The 24434-nt window shown below is 38.9% G+C and overlaps 2 protein-coding genes across 7 annotated transcripts in view; both read left to right on the forward strand.

The window, feature by feature from the left end:
• LOC122059968 (serine/threonine protein phosphatase 2A 59 kDa regulatory subunit B' gamma isoform-like) overlaps positions 1–8483 on the forward strand; it is a 9015-nt gene extending 532 nt beyond the window's left edge. The window contains exons 2-3 of one of the 2 annotated variants that reach the window (XM_042623077.1): positions 92–1596; positions 4611–5286. In XM_042623077.1, the coding sequence (XP_042479011.1) occupies positions 343–1596; positions 4611–4640 (1284 nt within the window). In that variant the 5' untranslated portion in view covers positions 92–342 and the 3' untranslated portion in view covers positions 4641–5286. Of the gene's footprint in view, positions 1–91; positions 1597–4610; positions 5287–7711 lie in introns of those variants that run through there. The other variant, XM_042623076.1, reaches the window with a different exon arrangement.
• Positions 8484–9112: 629 nt separating this feature from the next.
• Positions 9113–24434, forward strand: part of LOC122059967 — a 15743-nt gene continuing 421 nt past the window's right edge. The window contains exons 1-17 of one of the 5 annotated variants that reach the window (XM_042623073.1): positions 9122–9499; positions 11066–11183; positions 11315–11502; positions 11609–11716; positions 12017–12081; positions 14411–14516; positions 15494–15577; positions 19976–20122; positions 20201–20329; positions 20530–20597; positions 21653–21686; positions 21772–21856; positions 22248–22315; positions 22391–22504; positions 22617–22652; positions 22770–22856; positions 23415–23506. In XM_042623073.1, coding sequence (XP_042479007.1) covers positions 9359–9499; positions 11066–11183; positions 11315–11502; positions 11609–11716; positions 12017–12081; positions 14411–14516; positions 15494–15577; positions 19976–20122; positions 20201–20329; positions 20530–20597; positions 21653–21686; positions 21772–21856; positions 22248–22315; positions 22391–22504; positions 22617–22652; positions 22770–22856; positions 23415–23506 — 1670 coding nt within the window. In that variant the 5' untranslated portion in view covers positions 9122–9358. Of the gene's footprint in view, positions 9500–11065; positions 11184–11314; positions 11503–11608; positions 11717–12016; positions 12082–14405; positions 14517–15493; positions 15578–19975; positions 20123–20200; positions 20330–20529; positions 20598–21580; positions 21687–21771; positions 21872–22247; positions 22316–22390; positions 22505–22616; positions 22653–22769; positions 22857–23414; positions 23507–24434 lie in introns of those variants that run through there. The other 4 variants (XM_042623074.1, XR_006134184.1, XR_006134185.1 and 1 more) reach the window with 4 other exon arrangements.

Raw genomic sequence — 24434 nt, forward strand, 5'->3', positions numbered from 1 at the left:
TTTTTTTTTTTTTTTTTTTGGGTTTTTGTTTTGCTCGGTTATTTGAGGATGCAAGCTCTTAATGGGTATTTGAATCATGTTTCTGACGCAGATAAGGCTTCAAGGGTCTGGATTTCGGGCGGATGGGGTGGGCTTCTGGTTAGGGTTTCCGTCTGAATGTATATTGTTATGTATATGCTCTAATTCTGCAACCGATTTCGCTGAATTGAAAGAAATACCTGGCCTCCGAGATGTTTTGAGGAAAGACTTTTAGTTGCATGCTCCATCTGGATGGGGGAGATCCTGAGACAGTGTATTGTTTACCGGGGTTAGGAACAGGATTTGGTGTTAGGGTTTCTAAATATGATAAAGCAGATACTTGGGAAGCTACCTCGGAAGCCTTCTTCGAAATCGGTACCTAATGACGCTGTTTCTAATGATGGAGGTGTTGCCAGCGCCGCACCGCCATCTATGAATTCATCTCAGGGGCCCAACTCGAGGGCCTCGTCTGCTCCTGGGAAAGCTCCAAATGCAAGCACCGGTCTTTCCCGTACTAACAATGGGGCTTCTGCCCAGCAATCATCCACTACAAATAAAGCGAATGGAGGGAAGAAATCTTCGGCTTTTGCTTCCCAACCGGGGCCTTTGCCGTCTAATGCCTATGAGTCACTTCCTAGCTTTCGGGATGTTCCCAGTTCGGAGAAGCAGAATCTATTTATTCGGAAGCTTAACATGTGTTGTGTTGTGTTTGACTTCACCGATCCCTCCAAGAATCCCAAAGAGAAAGATGTAAAGAGGCAGACGCTGCTTGAACTCGTTGACTACATTTCCACTGTTTCTTCCAAGTTCAATGAGATTGTGATGCAAGAGATTACGAAGATGGTAGCTACGAATTTGTTCCGCACGTTTCCATCTTCAAACCATGATAACAAGCTCCCGGAAAACTATGACCCGGAGGATGAAGAACCCACGATGGAACCAGCATGGCCTCACCTTGAGATTGTTTATGAGTTCTTCCTGAGGTTTGTGGCTTCTTCGGAGACAGATGCCAAGCTGGCAAAGAGATATATCGACCATTCATTCGTGCTGAGGTTGCTTGACCTTTTTGATTCAGAGGACCAAAGGGAAAGGGAATACTTGAAGACAATACTCCATCGCATCTATGGGAAATTCATGGTGCACCGACCATTCATCAGGAAAGCCATAAACAACATCTTCTACCGTTTCATTTTTGAGACTGAGAAGCACAATGGGATTGCAGAACTGCTTGAGATTTTAGGCAGCATAATCAATGGGTTCGCGTTGCCACTGAAGGAAGAGCACAAGCTTTTCCTTGTGCGGGCTCTGATCCCGCTACACAAGCCCAAGTGCGTGTCTACGTATCATCAACAGCTTTCATATTGCATAACTCAATTTGTGGAGAAGGACGTAAAGTTGGCAGATACAGTGATTCGTGGTCTTTTAAAATATTGGCCTATAACTAACAGTTCAAAGGGGGTTATGTTCCTTAGTGAGTTAGAAGAAGTTCTAGAGGCTACCCAAGCAGCAGAATTCCAGCGATGCATGGTACCTTTATTCCGCCAGATTGGTCGCTGCCTCAACAGCTCACATTTCCAGGTACTGGGTTTAATTTTTATTTTTCAGGAGGTTGCGGTTCACTGCTCCCCCCTCCCCCCTCCCCCCTCTCCCCTCTCCCCTCTCCCCTCTCCCCTCTCTCTTTCTTTCAGCCAGTATTTTTCCTTGCAACTCCTTGTTTTGAAATTGGGAAATCTTTCAATTGCTTTGTGGGTTGATATTAAAGTTGGCGTATTTGTATGCACAGGGACACCTGTTCAGGATAGAAACAGTGTTAGATAATAGGTTAACGATGACCATTTAGGTCTCTTATCTCCTGGATACTATGCAAGCTTCTTAAATATTTCAATTTCACAATTACACCTTTGGCATTGGTACCATTATCATGGAGACTTAAGAGTTAAGACTCAATAAGCTGATGAGTGGCTAAATCATGAGCTCTATTTTCTTTAAGTTTAGTTCCGCGCGGCTTGTCAATTATGAGTTGAACCTGGCCTTAATTGTAGCCTCATTTTGTGATATTAGCCTGAGCCAAGCCTGGGCTGGTACACTTTGGTCAGACTGTGAACCAATATTGTTTCCTCTTCAAATTTTTTTGGTAGAAATTGTTTCCTCTTCTGATAGGTGATAGGTTTAATGTACATTAACATTTGATTAGATATGAAATATACAATCGAGGTTTACAGGAGTCAATAGAGTCTATACAAGATGTATGCCAGAAAGGAATCAAAACTCCTGCCCTGCCAGAAGCACAAAAAACAAAGATAAAGATCCAATGGAATTCAGAACAAGCATTGCTTTGAATTTAAGCAGCAATTCACCACTGAACAAGCGTATGGCCTTCTAAGGTTGTCTTGAGCACTAATATTAGAAAAGCATCGGATGGTGTGAAGGTTTAAATTTTTTTCTAAAGAAGTCGAGGAATCTATGGTAGTCGACATTACCAATATAAAGCCACAACCACATCAATCATCGCAAAAAACCTTTTACTTCTTACTGCCGATGCAGATCAACATCAAAATTGCTATGTTATAGTTGAGAAGAAGAGATTGATGAATTGGCTTATCAAGAATGACAAAGGACATTCTTTATTTATAGAGATGATAGCAATTTCAAATATAATATGTTAGGTAAGATTGAGTCATAACTCTTATCCTAAGATACAATGAATCTAGGCGGTTTAATCATCTAGTCTATCCTTAACACTCCCCTTCAAAATTGGGGCACAGATATCCCTCCCTTAGGGCCCGTTTGAAGGGTTTTGATGGGGTGGGATTGTTGTACGAACTTTCCCACCCCAGTGGAGTTTTAGGGTGTTTGTTGGTTGGGGTTGAAATGTGAAAAAACATTACCTTTTCTTTTTGGCCCACTTGGCCTGAGGATTCTCCAACGAGTCCCACCCCACCCCCTCACAAAGTCCCGCTGAATCGGTGGGACTTTGTGGAAAATCCATGGGATTTTAGGAAGTGTGATCTGAAGCTAGCACTGACACTCTAAGCATGAAAATTAACAGGGCATCATCTTCCATCCTTGTTTATAATAATTATATTTCTCTGGATCAATTAACGAAAGCACATCTGATTGTGAGTGGAGTATTCTTGACGTTCGATTAAGAAGAAGAAGAAGAAGAAGAAGAAGAAGAAGAAGAAGAAGAGTTCGATTCAAAATAGCTAAGTATTCCAGAGTTGCAGGCAACCTATGGCCAGGGCTGCAAGCTTTAGAAAAAAAAAAAAAAAAAAAAAGCCAACAGTGGGGGGAAGAAGGGAAAAGAAGAAGAAGAGAAGATTAAGATCGCTTCTATAGAGCAAATATTCCAGCTGATCAGGTATCAGTGACGCTGTACGAAGGGCATCTACTCTGGTTCAAACGATCTTGACGAGACGATATGGTTGTGTATTCTTCATTGAGGAGTCGAAAATGAGCGGTGGAAATTTTTCGAATAGAAGGGTCTGGCTTTGCATCCATATGCCCACAACTTTGCATCCATTCATCAGCTGCTCTTGACGAATCTCCGATTCCAACAGCTTGCCGTGGTGATTCCATCCCTTTCAGATTCCAAATGGAACAAAGCAGGTTTCTGAGAACATATGGTTCCAGGGAGCTTGCTGTTGCCTCTCGATTACCTGCTTGCAGTTCTAGGGAATCATGTTTCCATCTAGAGCTTATTGTTGCTTTCGGAATGAAGTTGCAGACCATGAGATCCCTCTTCCCTCTCCTCTCCGTTGTCTTCTCCCCTCTGTCTCTCTCTCACTTCATTAACCAAACAACTTTTGGGGTTGGAATAGTTGACTTTCCCCAATTTTACTTCCTTTGTCTTCTACCCCACCAACAGGCGGGTCCCATCCCCTCATCAATCCCACCCTGGAGTTTCCACTAAACAATCGAGGTCTTAGTGAATACATCAACTAGCTGTTTCTCAGAAGTGACAAATGGAATGCAAATTAAGCCTTGTACAAGTTTCTCCTTGATGAAGTGTTTGTCAATTTCAATATGCTTGGTCCTGTCATGTTGAACTGTGTTTTGGGCTATGTTGATTGCTGCCTTGTTATTGTAGTAGAGCCTCATAGGTTCCCCAGATGTTACTCCAGATCTCCAAGTAATACCTTAAGTCAGATAAGCTCGCCACACCTTGTGCCATAGCTTTGTACTCTACTTTTGCACTGGATTTGGATACCATTGATTGCTTTTTTGCTTCTCCAAGTAATCTGATTACTGTCTAGGAATGTAAAAATATCCTGAAGGAGAGCGTCGATCATTGATGGAACCGGACCAGTCAATATTAGTAAAGCCTTCCAACTTTAGGTTGCTATTGTTGGAGAATAAAATACCCAACTTTAGTTTGCCGGTTCAATTTTCTGTTATGGAATTTCTGTTTCAAGAATCCTAACCCCCAGAAGGATAATTTTATCTCTCTTATTTTGACCATCGGATTATCTTCATATCGTGATATATTATTCTCATTAAATTGAGCCTTCGACCTGAATACTGGACAGTTCAAACTTGTTGATAATTTGATATTTTGATTTCTCTTAAATTTTGATTTGTTACTGTTGCAGCGAGAAATCGTCCTAGGCCTCCTTGTGTGATCTGTACAGGAGAATAAACATAGAATGGACACAAGAGGGTGAACGCTGGGCTGATCCGTCGGTGCACTCTCCGATGCCTAAGTAAGATCTCTCTGCAAATAGAAATCTAGTAAGAAGGGAAAAGAATCGATTCTTGTAAAGGGGGGTTTATTTGGGTATTTATAGTTGGAGCGTGGCGATCATAGAGAGTCCCAACTTGATAAGCGCCCTAATGCTAGTAGGAGTCCAGACATGGTAAGAGTCAAAGTGTAGTAAGAGTTGGAGTTGTATTCAGAGAGCGCATACTATCCCAATCAGTGGGTGATTCCCCTTCTTATTTGGGACAAATCGGAGTCCTTTTTGGTGATATTTCCTAAACTCGCTTCTGGCTTGGAGGTTACGTATTTGACTGGGAGTGAATCCCCTTTGTGAAGAGTTAGTTTTCTTCCTTATCTAGGATCTCCGAGTGCTGGTAGCTCAGTAGCTCGGCAGCCGACCTACTGGTGTAGGTTTGGTGGTCACCAGTCCATGAGCTGGTCCTGGTTCATTTCCTGATGTTAGATTGTTTTCCTGGCTTTGTTTTTTTAGTTTGTCGGTTCAATTTTCTGTTATGGAATTTCTGTTTCAAGAATCCTACCCCCCAGTAGGATAATTTTATCTCTCTTATTCTGACGATTGGATTATCTTCATATTGTGATATATTATTCTCATTAAATTGAGCCTTCGATCTGAATACTGGACAGTTCAAACTTGTTGATCATTTGATATTTTGATTTCTCTTAAATTTTGATTTGTTACTGTTGCAGTGAGAAATCGTCCTAGGCCTCCTTGTGCGATCTGCACATGAGAATAAATTGAGTGCCAGGCTGATCCGGCGGGGGACTCTACGATGCCTTAGTAAGATCTCTCTGCAAACAGAAATTCTAGTAAGAATGGAAAAGAATCGATCCCTGTAAAGGGGGGTTTACCTGGGTATTTATAGTTGGAGCATGGCGGTCATAGAGAGTTCCAACTTGGTAAGTGCCCTAGTGCTAGTAGGAGTCCAGACATGGTAAGAGTCCAAGTTTAGTAACAGTTGGAGTTGTATTGGAAGAGCGCATAATGTCCTGATCTGTGGGTGATTCGCCTTCTTATTTGGGACTATTAGGAGTCCTTTTAGGTGACCTTTCCTGTTTAGGAAAGATCCGTTCCTGGCTTGGAGGTTACATATTTGATTGGGATTCAGAGTGAATCCCTTTTGTGACGAGTTAGTTTCCTTCCTTATCTAAGATCTCTGAGCGCTGATAGCTCAGTAGCTCTGCAGCCGACCTACTGCTGTAGGTTTGGTAGTGACCAGTCCATGAGCTGGTGATTGGAATCCCATTAAAATGTTGTTACTAACCTTGCACAGTGGGTCTACATAGTCGGTGAGTAGGTTTGGGTTAATAGTCAACTCAACTCATTTAGCCTTATCCAATCACTGTCAGCTGCAGGAATCTTATCCCACCATTCTACCATGTTTGGGGCTGACAAGAATTTATTAGTCTAAGAAATTGACTGAAAGGATCAAGACATTCTAACATATGTACAGTGTCTTATTCAAGTGGAATCTGCTAGCATATGCTTGATTCATTGTCAAGTATGTGATCTTCATTTTGTGTAAATTATTTTCCCTATTTTGGTGTCTCTTGGGTAGTGCAAACTTTACAAAGAGTAGCAGATTCCTTTGAGAAATCTACTTGGGCATATGGTCTTTTTCTGAGAGGAAAGGAGCTCAAAAAGTATATTGGTATCTCTTAACTCTAGCAGCAGGCTATGGACAGAGTCGGTATCCTTTATTTGCTCAATCTGTTAGGGGCTTGTTGACATGATCTTTGTCAGATGTTGGTTTCAGAATGCTCAGTTCTCTCTGCTCTCTCTCTCTCTCTCTCCTGTTAATGACCATTAGAGTAGCATCGCATATCCCGGTATACAGGACTTTTAAATTTTATTCTTTTGGCTGTTCCAGGGATAACCTTGGTCCATCTAGCACTTGCGGTATTATCAGGTACTGGGCAGTTCATATCCATTAATGTTACCTAGTTGAAATGTCGAATTTGCTCAAGTCCTATCTATCCTTCAGTGGCTCAGATTTATGGAAGTTAATTATTAGAACTTTGTGGCGAAAGGTAATACCTGGCAGTTGATGGTCCATAACATTGGCTACTTGCCCTTGGAATCTGATTTACGTCTTTAGAGAAGAGGAAGTGATTTCCTTGAGATTGAATAATCTCATTGATCTGGGGAATGCCCATATTGTCCCATGGCACTGCCAATGAGCTAATTAAAGTCAGTAGTTCTGAGTACTTGCTTGTATAAGTGTATAATTTGCCACCTTACTACCTTAATGAGTTTTTTATTTCATTCCCTCATCAATGGCATCCTAGCTTTTGGGTCCATCTCTCTAGTTTTGCTTATTAGCGTCCCGTTACAGTATCAAATTGAATTTGGACCAGAGGTGAAGAATAGTAAAAGTATGTGGTACAAGTGACATATTGATAGGATTAGAGGATTAGAGAATATATTGAATGGAGAAACTTGCTTCCTGTGGCTGATTTCTGATATTTGGGACAATGTTTGGACAAGGATGACGGTGATGATAACTGGAAATATCTTGATGAAGAAAGTTCATGTTTTCCATCAAATTTGGCCCGTTTATTGTTGTCCTTGTGGGAGGTGGGAGGTGCAGATTGAACCTAGAACGTAGAGCATAATAGTTTTGTAAGTGGTCAAATTCTTATGATGACGAGTCATGTGTGGAGTGACTTCTAATCCTTTCCTGAATTTTGGGCTTTCTGAAACTGGAATCTGTTTGGGAGTGTAGTTAATATGATTCTTCAGTAAATGCCTTCGATGTAAGCAAAAGTTTTGTCACATTCCAGGTTCTTTTTAATCTTTATTTTTCCCAAGAAATCTTTGTGCCTTTTAAGGACATGGTGACTATAATTCAATTTCCCACTTCCTTTCCATTGTTCATTGCAGTAGCCAAGATCCACCTTTTTGCTGATTTTAAATTCCTAGTCCCTGTCCAAGTAAAAGGAATCATGATGGTTTTTATTATTTTGTGGTGGCAGGTAGCTGAGCGAGCATTATTCCTGTGGAACAATGATCACATAGTAAATCTTATCACACAGAACCGTAAGGTGATATTGCCCATAATATTCCCTCCCATGGAGAGGAACACCCGGAGCCACTGGAATCAGGCTGTCCAGAGTTTAACATTGAACGTGAAGAAGATCTTTACAGATTCTGACCCAGAGCTTGTTGAGGAGTGCTTGTTGAAATTCCAAGAAGATGAAGAGAAAGAAAGGGAAACACGGGAGAAACGGGAATCAGACTGGAAGCGCATGGAAGACGTGGCAGGCTCAAGGGCTGTTAGCAACGAAGCTGTGCTTGTCTCCCGGTTTGTTTCATCCCTGGCTGTTGCTTCCTCGACAAGTCCACGAGCTGCTGTTGGTAGTTAGAGAGCCATGAATCCTGCAAATCATCTAATACATGGTGGTGGGATCCCATGGCGGAGTCTAACGGTGGGTCCCTTTCTCTCGTTGCTTCTACATATATTTTGAATTACCTCCAGCAGGTTGCGAAGACGAAGATGGGATTCTGTGGCTATTGAGTTGGTCCCCATTTTGGGCTCTTTAGCCAGCAAATTGTATGTATTATAAGGGATTTGGTTATAGAGGTAGTGTCTGCGGATTTCCTACCTGCTGATCGTTATTTTACTTAATTATGTAATGGTGATGCAAGAGATTCTGCCCTTTATGCCTTTGCCTGTGATTTTTCCCTACTCGAGGCATTCAAAGTTGCCCAATTCGAATGAAATTGTAAGGCAGTATTTGTACATAACCCTCTTTCTCGTCTGAAAACTGGAACATGCAAGAGCACTCTCTGAGAAATGGCTGCAAGCATAGTTCAAAGATCTACTCTGTAAAGGAACACCACTGTATTGATCAGGGCGCCCATAGCATGTCTATCCTGCTTTGTGACTGATGAATATGTTCTGGGCCTCCTTGTGCCTGTTGCTTCTGCTTCTGCTTCCTATCCAATGTGAAACCAATGAATACAAAACTAAATCGTGAAGAATGTGCAAAAAATTTTAAAAAGGGATTTGATGTGGGTTGATGTTGATGTTGATGTGGTCTTGGGTTTCACATTAGTTAGGAAAGAGATTTGATGTTGGTCGACATGGTTTATGGTGCGTTAAAACCTATAAGTTGGTTTATGAGGTTGAGTTCTCTAATCGTATTAGTTGTGATATCAAAGTAGCTGTCTCAGTCCTTGCATGGAAAGGATGAACTGGTGCCAGAGTGAAGCCCTTAAGAAAGGGTTACATATGCACTCTCGGATCTGGATCAGTGGATTCGCCCGGAAGGGATCAATATTGGACGAGGCAGATACCGAGTCGCGACTCATCTGATACTAATTGTCTACAGATGCAATCTCCTGCTGCCCGTGCATTGGTCGCTCTCTTCATCCACCCCAACCATGTTTACGTTAATGGTTAAGGAAATATCTGTAGTGCTTAGGCCGTTTACGTGTCGAATGTTTAAACGCTCATATCTGAGCTTTTCTTCTGTTTTGTTTATCCATATTCTCGTCGTTTAATCTGTGAGAATCGCTCGAGGATTGAGGAAGGCAACATGAGTTACGCTTCTCGGCCTTCTCTCTTCGAGTTCGAGACATAGAAGGAAGAGTAAGAACTAAGAAGAGAACTCGAAGCCATGTCGGTGGTGATGCAACTTCAACATCAAACCTTTATTCATGGCTTCTATAACTTCTCTACTACAACTACATTCCAGAGACCAGGGAGAGCACAACTTAACAGCTCTTTGCGAGCAGAAGCGCTTCCTTCCAGAACCCAAGTACGCATTTGGATTTTTTTTCCTGCTTGAATTTCGCCTCTTCATTTCAGATATTTGTTTCTTTTGTCAGCTGTTCATGGCTGCTTTCCTGTTTCACACAAACCCTTTTTTAGTGTGTCATTCAGTATCTCTAATTAAGGTAGGTCGAGGTGTCTCTGGCTGTTGTCTCTTGAGCTCTAAATTCGCGGGAAATACAGTTACTAGAATCAAACAACTGTGGGGTTTCTTAGTGGCATTCCCTATTGGGGGGCCTATTTTCTCTGGGTGTATAGGGTGGTCGGTCAATGTTTGCGGTTGGGTGAAGTTCTTATTACTCGTTTTCAGAGTCTTCATTCCTGAAATTACTTTTGTAATGGTGGAATTTTGTTTATATCAAATTCTTCTTGATAAGTGGAATATTGAGGGCGAAATAGTCGGACTTGTCGGCTGCCAGGAACCAAAAGATGATCGAAAACCGAACAATAGTTGAACTTCACTTGATACTTTTTTCTTTTTTTTTGGGGTGGGGGGAGAAGAACTTACTTGATATGAATCATAATAATTGTGTCATAGGGGGGAAAGTGATAATATTTTCCTGCATTTCCCTTGGCTGTGAAGCTTAGCTTAATACTGATTTGAACGGAATGGAGCTGAGTAAGAGCTCAAAAAACCTGAAATTAACAGGAAAGCACAAAAGCCAAGAAACTTTTCTATCTTGTGTTATCGTAAACTCAGGGTTAGACCCTTTTGGATCCAGATCCTCTCCAACCACTGGGATGCCCAGTGAGGCATCCAACAGTTGGGAGGTCCCGGACATGCACCTCAACACATGGGTGTGCACCCCCAGCCGTCGAACATCTCACTGGGTGTGCCAGTGGTTGGAGAGGATCCGGATGCACCCTTTTTTAAGCCTATAGACATCCTTTACAAACAGTCATCTTCAATTGAATGGATAGACTGGGGCTGACTGTCCAAGCACTTGCCGAGTGGAACCAGACAGATAATGCTTTGCTCAATTTGCTCATGCACTGATTTAGAATAGCATTGGAGAAGAAATTTTGAAGTGCAAACACCAAGGATTTGATCTCTTAGAGGTGGGGAAATGTTCGGCTTTTCTTGTACATGACAAGAAGGGCTTAAAGATTAGAGTTGAAAGAAGTGACTATGGATTGATCATGCATCTTAAAGATTAGAGTTGAAAGAAGTGACTATGTATTGATCATGCGTATTGGCTGTAACATACAGGCACTGAACCATTATGGTCAGATGATGGTGGCAGAGATCATAAATACTAGCATGTCACAAGGAAGTGATACTTGTATTACACCCCCCGTGCCGCTACCCAAAAATAAAAAATGAAAAAGGAAGATATCTGGAAACAGAAGTACTCGTAAAAAGCTAAAAAAAGGACCACCGTGGAATTTTTTATATTTCTTTTATCGAGGTGCCATGCTTTCTTAACTTAATATGTTCCTCAAACACATGATGGCAATAGTACTTGTGGTGTTAGTTAGAATTTGCCCCAGTCATCGAAGGTGTTATGTTCAACCTTGCATAAATTTGAGGCATGGTTTTATGATCTTGTAGAGGATAATGGAGAGCATTTCAGTAAGTGGTGAAGTGGGTGGTGCTGGTGGTGCATCATCATATAATGCTTTAAAGAAGTTGGACCAGTTATGGTCAAATATTTGTTCTTCACCAACAGGTAGATCTAGTTACCAATTTTCTTTTCAATATTCGAATACAGATGTTTTACTAATTACTGAATGAACACTAACAACATAGTACATGTGGAATCTATATTTCTGTGAACTAATCTGGATTACTCTTTTGCAGTTTTACAAGAACAACGAGAAGTGGTTTCCTGTATTCCTGGTTTGTTCAGCCATTCTGATCTGGCTGATAGAGCAGTAGATGCATTTGATGTACTAATCTGTGGCGGTACTCTGGGCATCTTCCTTGCTACAGCATTGAGCTCGAAAGGCCTTCGAGTGGGCATAATCGAAAGGAATCTGCTAAAGGGGGTATACTGTAATATTCATTCTAGAAATACTTCATACATGCAAAACTGATCAATCGTCTTGAGGTGCGATACAAGTTTGCATTAATATCTTGATAATCAATGATCAGAGAGAACAAGAGTGGAATATCTCGAGGAAAGAGCTCATGGAACTTGTTGAGGTTGGCATTCTAGCAGAAGATGATGTTGAACAAGTTACTGCAGTGAAGTTTAATCCTGTAACCTTCTGAACTTTATATATTTATTTGTAGGTTGTCAGTGATGTAATGCCTGCCATATTTTGCAGAAATGTGGCATATATGCTAATCAGTATTTATAATCCAAATATCATGTAAACCTTTGAGGTACCATTTGAAATATTCTGCTGATGAAAAATGTCCCAACTGTTTTATTTATGGCACTCTCTCTAGGATATGACCAAGTTTAGCCATCTGATTTATCCACTTCTTCTCTTACAATGCTTAGTTGTTGCATCCAGAGAAACTACTATGAGGATTTATTTTTTATGGTTACTACAGAATAGATGTGGATTCGAGGGAAAGGGTGACATTTGGGTTGAGGACATTCTTAACCTTGGTGTTTTGTAAGTCGGATTTCTGTTCCCTTTTATGGTATTGTATTTTATGGTGCTGCATTACAACAGTAAGAATTGATATTGAATGATGCCTCAAATCTCGTGCTATCTTGTAGCAGATTGATGCTGAAGTGTACCTCAGATCTCATTGTCTTGTAGCATTCAAAATACTTGTCAACTGTGCATATTGAGTCTTTAAGTTATGTTGTTATTTATTGTTGGCGGAATTGTTTGTTTTTTTATCTTTTTGTGTGATGGAAATCCATGCCACCAGATTCTTGTTCTTGTTGGAGTCTTGTGGAATTTATTACTGTTTCAAGGACAGAATTACTATATTATTTATTTATTTTCTTTAAGATAGATGAGTTTCTTTAAGATAGATGAGTTCCCCCCCCCCCCCCTTTTTAAATACTATCCTATATTCCTACTAAATTCCACAAGCACCAAATTTAGTAGTTTAGGGAAAGCAAATAAAAGTGATTATAAGAGATGGGCTTTTTGTGCTGATTTTCTTACCACATGGTTACTATGAATCTCCAGACAATTTTATTTCAACTCTGGTTTCTCAAGTGGGTAAAAAAGAAAAAGATAAATTAAAACTGGTCATTAAGGTACATAAAGTATCGAACACTAACCAGGATTTGCCCTTTTAAAGTATTCAAACTTCCTGCTGTTTAATATATTTAGGATTTGCTATACTTCTTTGGGATTGGAATTTTTCAGGGTGCTTTTGTCCCTTCCCATGTTTCCGTTCCCTGCCTTCTGATTTCCTATAGCCATAGAACTAGTCAATCTTCACAATTTCATGCTGAATTTCTTGTACCAGAGGCTTAACATCTTCCTGGTGTCTCATAATTGCATGTAGTTCTGGCATGATGTTTCCCTGCAGGGGACACTGATTACTGGCAAGCTTCTTTAAGGGAAACAGAGAATGGATAAGTACTGCTGGAGTAAAAAAAGACAAACTGTCAAAAAGTAGGATTTGTTTTCGGCTCTGTAACTAGCTACCTTAATACAAGAGGGACATACACTATTATGATGCCCACTGTATGGTTCCAATTTACAATTTGGATAAGAGTTCAGTCTTAGGGTTTTGTCTTTTGGGGGGTGCATATGTAAACTCCAAGGTTAAGTTGTTACTAGAATGTCTCTAATGTGGATTAATGGGACTCATCATAGGGAAAAACATAACCAATAGGGAAAGGGAGGGGGAAAAGCAATGCCTAAAATGCAGAAGAAGCTAGTTATACAAAGCTGAATAAAGAGCCCTTTCTTTTTCTTTCTCTTGTTTTGAAATTCTTTATGGATCATGCTGCTTTATTCAATATGACTGACATACAAACCACATGACCTATACACCCATTGCTACTCAATTTCTTGAAATATTTTTCGATAAACTGTCAGGTCCAATAAATTACGATGCAAGTGGGGATTTTGTGTTCAGTGGCTATGCCACAAGTTTGTGGAAGGTCACCAAATAGTGGTTTTTTTCTCATTGCCCTGAAGAAAAAATAAGTTAGTTTCCTGAAAATAGCATCCACCTTCAACAATATGCAAAAAAATTGGTGCAGTGAAACTGCAAACTTGCCTTTTACTAAGTAAACGATGAGCTTGTATTTGAGCCGTCTGGGTATGCCTGGACGCTAACTCTTTAATATTTTTATTTTTTAATTCCATTTTTCTGACCATTAGCCAAAAAAAAAAAATTATCTTATTATTATTATTTTTTCCTTTCTGAAAGAATGCCTTTGTTTCAGTATCTTTCTGATTTTGTTTTCGTTGAAGTATTAACATTTTCATGACAATTTACTGGAGAGGAGATATTTTTCTTTATGGGCTGAAATATTATTTAGAAGCATATCACGTCTTAATAAGGTCACTGTAATGTTGGTTGTGCTTTCAATTTTAATTTGTTATAATTGAGAACAATTCTGCTTCTGGCATAAGTTATCAAGGAGTTTATTGTTGAAATACTGACACAGCTTAAGGAGTTGCCATGTCACCTGAAACACCTGAATTGAGAATGGAAGTCCCTAACACAACTTGAAATATGCTATGACCAAGCTATAGCTATATATTTACAGTCTGTATTCTATTTCAATGGAAGCTATGTTATTGGATGATGATTGCTTCCCAGAATTGACAAGTATTTGGTTTCCTCAATCATTGTGTTTCTGAACTGAAAATATACATGGAATGTAATTTTTGTCATTTACGTGATTGCTGAGAAGATTTCATAGTGATCTACGTTTGAGAAGCATGGGATTTTATTCTTACAACACATTTCGTCATTCAGAGGATAAATTTCTCAATTTTGTCTTTCTATCTGTCAGTATAGGCCATCTAAGTTGATAGAGCTTATGAAGACACGCTTTACTTCCCTTGGTGGAGTCATCTTTGAGGGCTATAGCGTTTCAAGCATATCCATATATGAGGATGCAGCGGTGCGTTTACTGACTATTGCTTTGTAATATAATCATCGTGCAGTTCATTGCTTTATCAATTTTTTTCAGCAAATATGTTAGTATCAACTTTGTTGGAGTGTCATGTCTTTCCAGAGATATATTTAGTGAAAATTGTTTGAATTGTGTTTGACAGACCCAAAAAAATTGCGAAATGGCAAGGCATGTAGGAATTCCTTCCTATGGCATGAAGTCACCTCTTGAATGTCGGCATTGGGTGGAAAATTTTGTGGGAAGATCCTACAATACACCCCAGGAGTTTCCATTTAGAAATAGAAAATCATATGGCCTTAATTATAGGAGTAAGGTCCATGTAAAAGGTTCATAAATCAAAAGGATTTAAGTGTCCACTCAGATCAGTGTTTTATCCGGATATATCCTAGATGGTTTCCACTGTATGGTTTGTCCAGTTTGCATTTGCGACACGTCTTTACTGTTAAACTGACAGAAGTGTGAACTTCTTTAGTTTTAAAAGTTCTTTTAAACAAATATTTGCGCCTTTGCTGCCCTGTGAGATATCTTATGTCATCAGTCCTTACCAGACACGGAAAAATGAAGAAGTTACTTTTCGGACTAGCTTTCATGAGTCAGAATATTATAGGTAGTGTTGGCAGGTTTTGGCTGATCACAACATGTAAGGGACTTTGGGTACGACCTAATCTGGTTCAGGCACGCAAGTTGCTGGAAACCTTGGTCCATCTTGGCCTTAATTCAGGTCAGATGCATGGCCTGTCAGGCAGCCAATAATTGCTTTCTTAAGAATCAAGAGAGTTTGTTCTACCACAATTTGGACACAGAATTTTAACCACCAAAAGTGATGGACCATCATGAGATCCTTCTTATGATCGGTCCTCAAATGGAGTTTTATCCATGCTACTCTTTGAGTGCTGCTAGTCTGTTTATGTTACTTCTTAAAGTGCACTAGTTTAGGAGTAACTTATAATTTTTATGCTCCTCAGGTTTTGGAATTTACAGAGGGAAACATTTTAAGATCAAATCTCATTATTGATGCAATGGGAAATTTCTCACCTGTTGTTAAACAGGTCAGGTTTGTATTTTTCATCAATGTTGATGTCTCTGTACTCATAAATGGAAATCCACACACACACACACACGCATGGAATAAGAGCTTAAGGTTGACTAAATAAATGTATGTGTGCATACAATCATGAGCATACATACAGATGTTTAGGATCTTGTTATTTTTTTCATCAATGTTGATGTTTCTGTACTCATAAATGAAAACCCACACACACACACGGAGCATAAGAGCATAAGGTTGACTAAATAAATGTCTGTGTGCATACACTCATGAGCATACATACAGATGTTTAGTGAAATGGTACCTCAGTCTAATAACCAGAAATCACCAAGGGAGAGGAAGAAGAAGAAGAGAACCGAGACTGCTAGTTCACTGAATCATGAATATAGCCAAACAATTACAAGTGAAAAAGGAAACTAGATAGTGAGACCTGCTCTAACTAGTGAACAAGATAAAATAGGAAAGAAACTAATAGGGAAAATATCTAACACTACTTGGCAAGGTAAGTAACTTGGGTGCTAAGATACCCAAGAAATACAACCGACCACCACATGTGCCCTTTGTACCCCCTCTGTACAAAGGGTCCATACCATAAGACTTCTTTAACATTTAGGATCTTGTTATTTATCCTTTCTGCATACATAAGCAGGCATATTATTTATTTATCAATGGGAAAAAATGCCTTTAGGAGGGCAAAGATCCATGTAGCAGACACCATCTAGCTGAGATTCTCTTGACTTGTTGGGCTGTTCTTCTTTCCTCTTACTCTCATTTTTCTTTTCTCATCTCTTCCTTCCCCCTTTTCTGTTTGGCATTTTTTCTTATTTTGTTCTGTGTGGATCCATGTAGCTGACCCCATTAAGTTGGGATAAAGGCTAAGTTTGCTGCTGTTGTTGTTGGGCAAAAACGCCTCTTCATGGTTGTGTAGATGAACTATTTTACATGGACCCAGATCTGCCATGTGGAAAATTGGATGGCCCAAAATTTTGTGTATAGGTAGACTTGTAGGTCTCCTTCTCACATGTCAAGTTTCATCCCAAACTTCTAGTTGCAAAATAGGGATTGAAAAAAATCGAGTAAAGGAGAGAGTGCACAGTATTGGTTAGAGAACGCACATGCATGGACATAATTGGAGATGCATGACATTACATGGGGTATATGATTGAATTTGAATCCCAAATTTCACATGAGGCCTCTCTTCTCCAATGGTTTGAAAATGCCACACCATCCTGCCACATGCAGAATTGAGGTCCCAAGAGAAGCATCTCAACACTATCATTACCAAAATTCAGCCATGCCATGATGCATAAGGACCTGTCCGAGAGAGAGATCTGTTGGCTTTGACCAAAATTTTTGCCATTTGTATGTCTGCTTTTGCTCTAATTTATTGTATAATGTAAAAACTTGAGTGGCAATAATAGTAAGAAACTTCATGGATAATTGGATATTATACAGAGATGGCTTATGTTTTCTAAATTTCTGATCTTATAACTACATGGGAGGATAATATGCTGAAACCTAAAGCTGGATGGTCTTGCAATGATTAGATGCCCCTTTAAATGACCCCCTTCAAATGATTGAAGTTCTATTCAAATGCATTTTCTGCATGCTTAGATCATGCCCTCAAATCTTTTCTGTCTTTTCAATCGAGTTTTATACTTTTGTTGATACCACTTCCCTCTCTAACCTAGTTTGCATGCACAAGCCTCTGCTGGTATTGTATTGGATGGCCTTTCGCATTGCTTTTAATATATGGAAATGGTGGCAAAACATGTTTGGTGTTCTATGTTCCAAATGATCTGATCACTGGCTCAGTTTGTTAAAACATAAATGATAGAATAGATTTGAGAAATAAATAGTATTATATATGAGGGATCTTGATATAAAAACATGCCTTTTATGCATGGATCCCTGAGCAACACATGTTTGATGGGTTCTCACCTCGGATGACTTTCGCGGAGCTTTTCCGTTAATTGGGGCAACTTCCAAAACAGTTCTGAAAAGCTCATTCCTTACTTTATCCTTCCTAGTTTTGCCGCACATCCATTTAAACATCCTCATCTCAGCCACAGAGAGCTTCCCTATATGACTCTTTTTAACTGCCCAACATTTTGCCCCTTACATCATAGCTTGATGCACAGAAGTCCTATAGAATGTTCCCTTGATCTTTAGAGGGATTCGTCGACAAGACTCCAGATGCATTTCTCCACTTCATCCATCACACTTTAATTCTCAGTGAGATATCATCCTCTATGCAACTTCTTTATTTATGGTTGACCCAGATATCTAAAATAGTCACTTTGCAGAATCTCTATCTCCTCAATTTTCACAATTTCATAATCCATCGAAGAATGGTTAAAGTTACATTTCACATACTCCATTTTTTATATGCTAATCTTAAAACGTTTTGTTTCCAATTTTGATCTCCATAGCTCCAACTTAGTATTAATCCTTGCTTTAGTCTCATCTATTAAAACGATGTCGTCTGCGAAGAGTATACACCAGGGGGATCTCGTCTAGAATGCACTTAGTTCACTCATCCTTGATAAGCAGGAACAAATAGGGGCTTAAGGCCAAACCTGGATGCAACCCACTCGTAATTGGGAATTCCTTGCCTTGACCTCCCATAGATCTTACACTAGTCACCACGCCCTCATACGTGTCCTTAATTATATCCACATATGTACTTGACACCTCTCTTTTACGAGGACATGCCTGATTAAATCTCTAGGAACTCTATCATATACTTTTTCTACGTCAATAAAGACTATGTGGATATCCTTCTTAGTGGCTCTATAACTTTCCTTGATCCTCCTCATTTGGTAGATAGCCTCTGTCGTAGTTCTCCTGGGTATAAATCCAAATTGATTTTAATGGAAATTGTTTCACCAAGCAAAACCACATTATATTCCTTTTTTCTGCTATAATATTTTTTTGGTTACCCTAGAGGAATAAATCAACTATGGTAATTTATAAATTAATTTTTTATGTTGTACTTTTAAAATATGTGAAAGGTAGTAAAGTTTACATGAAATACACATATTAGGGTTGATGTATACATTGATACTGCTCTTCCCTAACAGTTCGAGCTTTTAGGTGAAATAATAACAAGCATGATATCAGAGTAGGGAGGTCAAGTGTTTGATTCCTCTTTATGTAGGACTTTTCCTACATTTCTTCTCCCTCGGTGCCGAGTAAAGGAAATGTCTCATGAGCTCGACATGCAAGGACCATGGGATCTTGGCCTGCACGTGTGGGAGAGTGTTGATGTATACATTGACGCTGCCCTTCTCTAACAGGTTGAGATTTTAGGTGAAACGGTAGCGAACAATTAGGATCATGTGATAGTTGAATTATTACATTTCTTCACTAAGTTTTTAAAAGAAAAGTAAACATCAATAGGGCATTGACAGATCTCAACTATATAAAAAAGGTCAGTTAAAAACTTATTTACAAGTCAAAGTAGTCAGATAATTACCTCAAAATCTTTCCATTGATTCTGGGAAAAAATTGCTGGCAATATCATTAACATTTTGTTACAATAGAACCAGAAGTGATGTGGATTATTCAAGAATTGAAGTCAATTTGCTTTATAAAATCAATGAACTTTTATGAAAGGGTTTCATGGGATTCAGCCAGTTGTCTCAATCGTGGGATACTACTTACTTGTCATCTTGCATAGCATCCTTTTATAGGCTGATGTTTTTTTTCCTGTCTCTGATTAATATGTTTGTGTTTATTAAAAAAAATGTTAGCAATGTCAAGAGTCTGAACCTTGCTCTAGTACTACTAAAAAGGGTCTACCTAGTGCACGAGTTTCCCGCCACTACGGGGTCTGGGGAAGGTCATAAATTCATGATGTACACAGCCTTACCCCCGCTTCGTTGAGAGGCTGTTTCCCGACTTGAACCTGTGACCACTAGGTCTCAATGGAGCAACGTTACCATTGCACCGAAGCCCGCCTCTTCTAGCACTACTACTTGAATTAAATGAATAAAAATTTAAATCAACATAATCACTATTATATGCAATCCGGTTGTTGGACTCTTTCATATCCCCCCCCCACCCAAAAAAAAATAAAAATAAAAATAAAAAAAGGACTCCAGTACAAGTGTTTTGAACTATCCAACTGTCCAATCAGAGAATTTTCTGACCAAGTCCCTATATTTAAAGAAATATCAGGTCATTGGTATGAGTCGTATGACCACTACCTGGCAGTTAGCGATTCGTAGTCCACCAAATGTTCGAAGAAGCGAAGCTTGAAAATTAATGTTTGACAATGTTAACATCCATAATTATGCAGGTTCACCATCTTTTTTGTCACTGTACATCATATGCAGTTTCTCAGTCCTACCAAATAGCATCCTTGTAACTTTGAAGTATGTGATTCATTTAACAGATCAGATCAGGAAGGAAGCCAGATGGTGTTTGCCTTGTTGTTGGTTCTTGTTCTCGTGGTTTTAGGGAGAATTTTACGAGTGATGTCATTTATAGTAGCTCATCAGTGAAAAAGGTTGGAGATTCAGATGTACATTATTTTTGGGAGGTAACTGGAATTTACCCTTTACTTCTATTGCAATTAAATAATTCTTCACTAATGGATCTTAACTTTGTGTATCCACAGGCATTTCCTGCTGGTTCTGGTCCCATGGATCGAACTACCTATATGTTTACTTATCTTGATCCCCAACCGGGATGCCCAAAATTGGAAGATTTATTAGAAGATTACTGGGATCTAATGCCTGCTTATCAGGTTATTGAATTCTTCAACCATACTCGTTAAATTCAACTTTCCAGTGTTTTAATATAGTACTGGCTCGTATGATTTTTGTGTTATTGTTATTATAGTACTAGCTCTTATACAAATGGAAATATAGAAATCCATATCATTTGTTAATTCAGTTGGTAACCATTTATTCACTGCAGATTCTGTGATTTTTTAATTCTTTACAGGGAGTCTCACTTGACGATTTGGAGATACTGAGAGTTCTCTTTGGCATTTTCCCTACATATTGTGACAGGTGAAAGTTGCAACTGTTACAAAAATTGCAATGAAGATTCTGTTATGTTCTCAATGTTTTCAAGTGGTGAAGATGGAGTGTAAGCAACATGTTCAGTGTGTAATTGACCAAACCGTAAAGAGAGCATAGCAATCAGGTTGTGTTTATTTTGAAGTTATCATTTCTCGAGACAAGGTATAAACAGTACAGTGTGGACCATTCGAAGGTGCTTACCCTGTATTCGCAGTATCCAAACAGCTTCTGAGTCTCCATTTCACAGCCTAGTTATGCACACCTTGTCTGTAAATTGAAATTTCATGTCTTCTCTTCCAACTGGATTTCCGTCTAACAAAGAACATTAGATCTCCACCTAATTTGTGGGAATTACAATTCTAATAGAATTGGACCACTGTTTGGCATAGGAATTTTTTTGTCTAATTTACTTGGAGTTGTTAACTATGAGTCCAATATTCTCAGGAGTCTCAACTCCAATGATCCAAACACATTAATGGGGATTCCTTAGGGGCATGTGATTATAAATTCTGGCTGTTAAAGTGAATAGTCTGCTACATTTTATTTGCATAGAGTATGGTGTTTTGGCTGAGTGGGACCAGAAATGCTTGATGGCTTCCTCCGGGGAGCTGATCGCTGTAGACTCCCACATTTTGCACAAAAATTGCTGAACTATTTACTCCATGCATTTTCTAGCATAATGTAGATTCTTCTCTTTAGATTATGGTAATTTCAAGAATGAATCTAAGATAACATTGATCATTTCTATTCTTTCAATAATTTCTCTATTTGTGCTATCCTTGGTTTATTTTATTTCTTTCTTTTCTTCTTGTGTTGCATGTGTACGTGTGATTGAACCTAGATTTTATTGATGTCAAACCCAAGCCAACTGAAAGGGATTGATAATTATAATCTTGTATTCTTCGTCTTTGGTTTCTCCATATGTAAATAAAATGAAATTTTTTTTTACTACTTCTGTTGTCAATTTTAAGATAATGTGCCAGCTACATTGACCGACTCTGACACGTCTCTCTTTTAATGGGGGTGGATCAACTTCTCTACAGTCCTTTGCCGGCTTCTTTTAATCGTATTCTACAGGTGATTTACATTACACACTTCTAAGGTCTCAAAGATGTGGAAATATATAAAGAAAGCATTAGCCATGACAAGTCCTTCTGTGCAGTTTGGTGATGCTAGTGGCATACAATCACCAGTTTCATTTGGTGGTTTCGGGAGCTTGACTCGGCACCTTGGCAGACTCTCAACTGGTATATTCTGTTGATGTACGGCTCCTTTAAATATCTGTTGGCAGTCTTAAAGGGCAAGTTTTTCACAGAAGAACCTCGCTGATATCCCTATGAATATTATGGTTTTTATTCCAAAGTAACTTTTGAACTTTTTCCTGACTTCTGTCCATCCTCCCCCCCCCCCCCCCCCCCCCTCTTTCTTTTTCTGGTTTAGGGACTCCTAACCATAATAATTTTTTAGGCTATGGCAGAACGAGTGGCCATATTTGCAAATCATTTGTCACCATGTGTGGTGACAAGAAGTTTCTGCCATATATTTCGTGCATGAGTGCTTGCTTGCATTGTGTGTGGGTGTGTCTGCTATCATGGATGAAATTGGACTGATATTTCTTTTATTTCTTGGTGGATTAAGGGATATATGAAGCAATTAATAACAATTTTCTAGACTCGGACAGCTTGTCCCTGCTGAATCCATATTTGGTGGGTGTCTCCTGGTACATGGGTGGTTAAGTAGTTCCTGCTTTGAGTAACTCATCGGAAATTTGTGTCATGCAGCCCAACTTAAGTGCATCTTGGTTGTTTCAACGAGCAATGTCAGCAAGGAAACAGGCTAATGTTCCATCAGATTTCATTAATGAGCTTCTTTTTGTTAATTTCCAGTGTATGCAGGTAATAATGTGGTTCTGCACAGATTAGTTACTAATTGCATCCTTCAAATTTTCTCCTGCTACACACGCTTAACATTTCTTTAAAATTTTTGTTATATTTTTATTTTCACCAGACGCAAGGGGACCCGGTATTAAGACCATTTCTTCAGGTTGGTATTCTGGGTTTTCTATATCCATTCTGTGTAACTCTTTGAATTTGGAAGTTACTGGTGTCAACATTCCCTTTATAAAAAGTAGTTGCTTTATGAAACTCTATATTTTGGCAGGATGTAATACAATTTGAGCCTCTTGTAAAGACGTTGGGTTTGGTTATGCTAACCAAGCCTCAAATCATTCTGTCAATATTCAAACAGGTATGCTTGGTAGAAGCAAAAATGTTTGCTGAATAAGAAAATATTCATAATTTTCTTTCAGTGGCAACAAAAGAAAAATTTTAGTTCATAATCACAGTAGATTTCTTATATTTTTTTCTTTGTTTTGGCGGTAAAACATTTGTAGTGATTGATTCCATAATTACGACATTACAATTTCATTCCTCACAATCAAACTAGTTGAGTAGCTTTATTGCTGAAGTTGTACTATTGGAAAAGATCAATGATGATCACTAGCTCAAGCATAGAAAAATGTGTAAACTCGCCAGGGCTGACCCACAAATGATATAAGGTTTACTGAGATGGATGAAATTACTGATCTACTCGTAAGAACTTTTAATTCGATTGTGGAATATTAAGAGATAAATAAATATAAGGTCTGGATTGGTAACGTTGTATCTATCAAATAATTTGTTTCATGGGTTTAGCTCTTGTGTATTCTAATCTCCCCAGATTGTCCCTGCTGATTGGTGCAGATCTTTTATTTAACAAAGGTTACTAAAGGCATGTACTTATAAATGTGCAATTGTTATCTTCCAGGTGGGAATTTCTGTGCTTTTGGATTGGTCTGGACATTTTGTCATGCTGGGTTACTACACGTTTCTCTCGACATTCATTGACCCTGTCATAAGGTAATTACTTTCTTGTAATACACACTCGTACACACACACACCTAGTGGTTGTCTTGTGGTTTAGGGTTTACTAAGGAAAGACTTTGTTGTCATATGGAATAAAATAGCCTTTTTTTTTTTGCAAGATGAAGCATCTCCATCCTCTTTTCTTTTTTTCTTTTCTTTTCTTTTTCCATGTACTGGTTTTCCACAGCATCTGGATGCATGTATTCCACCATGAAATGGATTCATTTCCATTCATTACCAAGAAATGTATAGATAGTGGAAATGGTTTTTCATTTAAAGGAGTCTAAGGCTCTGTTTGGTATGCATTCTTGGAATGAATTCTAAGAAATCATATCAAACACAGCCTTAGTTTTTCAGCGATGACCTTAAACAACTGGACCCACTATTTATCTAACATATGTTTGTCTTCTCACTTTCTTAATCTCAACATTTTATGAGTCTTCGGCACTTGACCTCTAATGAACTATACAACTATACTTTAAAAGCATTTGTAATCATTAGTACACTTTGAAATTAAGGTTGCATTTGGTATGATTTTTGTAATGTATTATCAACCTAGAATGCATTCCAAGAATGCTTACAAACACAACCTAAGTTGATTTTTTTTGTCCTCCCCCCACCTCCCCACCCCCCCCCCCCCCGACACCCCCCCCCCAAAAAAAAAAAAAAAAGAAAGAAAAAAAAGCTATTTAATAAATCGATATGAGTAGAGGTGACTACATTATGAAGCATCACCTTTTGCTGTTTTATACAAGTGCTCTGGGAATTCAAAATTAAACGATAGGATTCCATGTTACTGATTGCAGCCTCATTAACTTTCAATAGACTTATAAGACATTAAGTAGCATAAGAAACTTCTTTTTTTTTTTTGTCTCAATGTGATCTGTTAGCCTCTGATACGGATAGTCTGGATACCTTGGAC

This window comes from Macadamia integrifolia, chromosome 13 (assembly GCF_013358625.1).
Source record: "Macadamia integrifolia cultivar HAES 741 chromosome 13, SCU_Mint_v3, whole genome shotgun sequence".
NCBI classification, from domain to species: domain Eukaryota; kingdom Viridiplantae; phylum Streptophyta; class Magnoliopsida; order Proteales; family Proteaceae; genus Macadamia; species Macadamia integrifolia.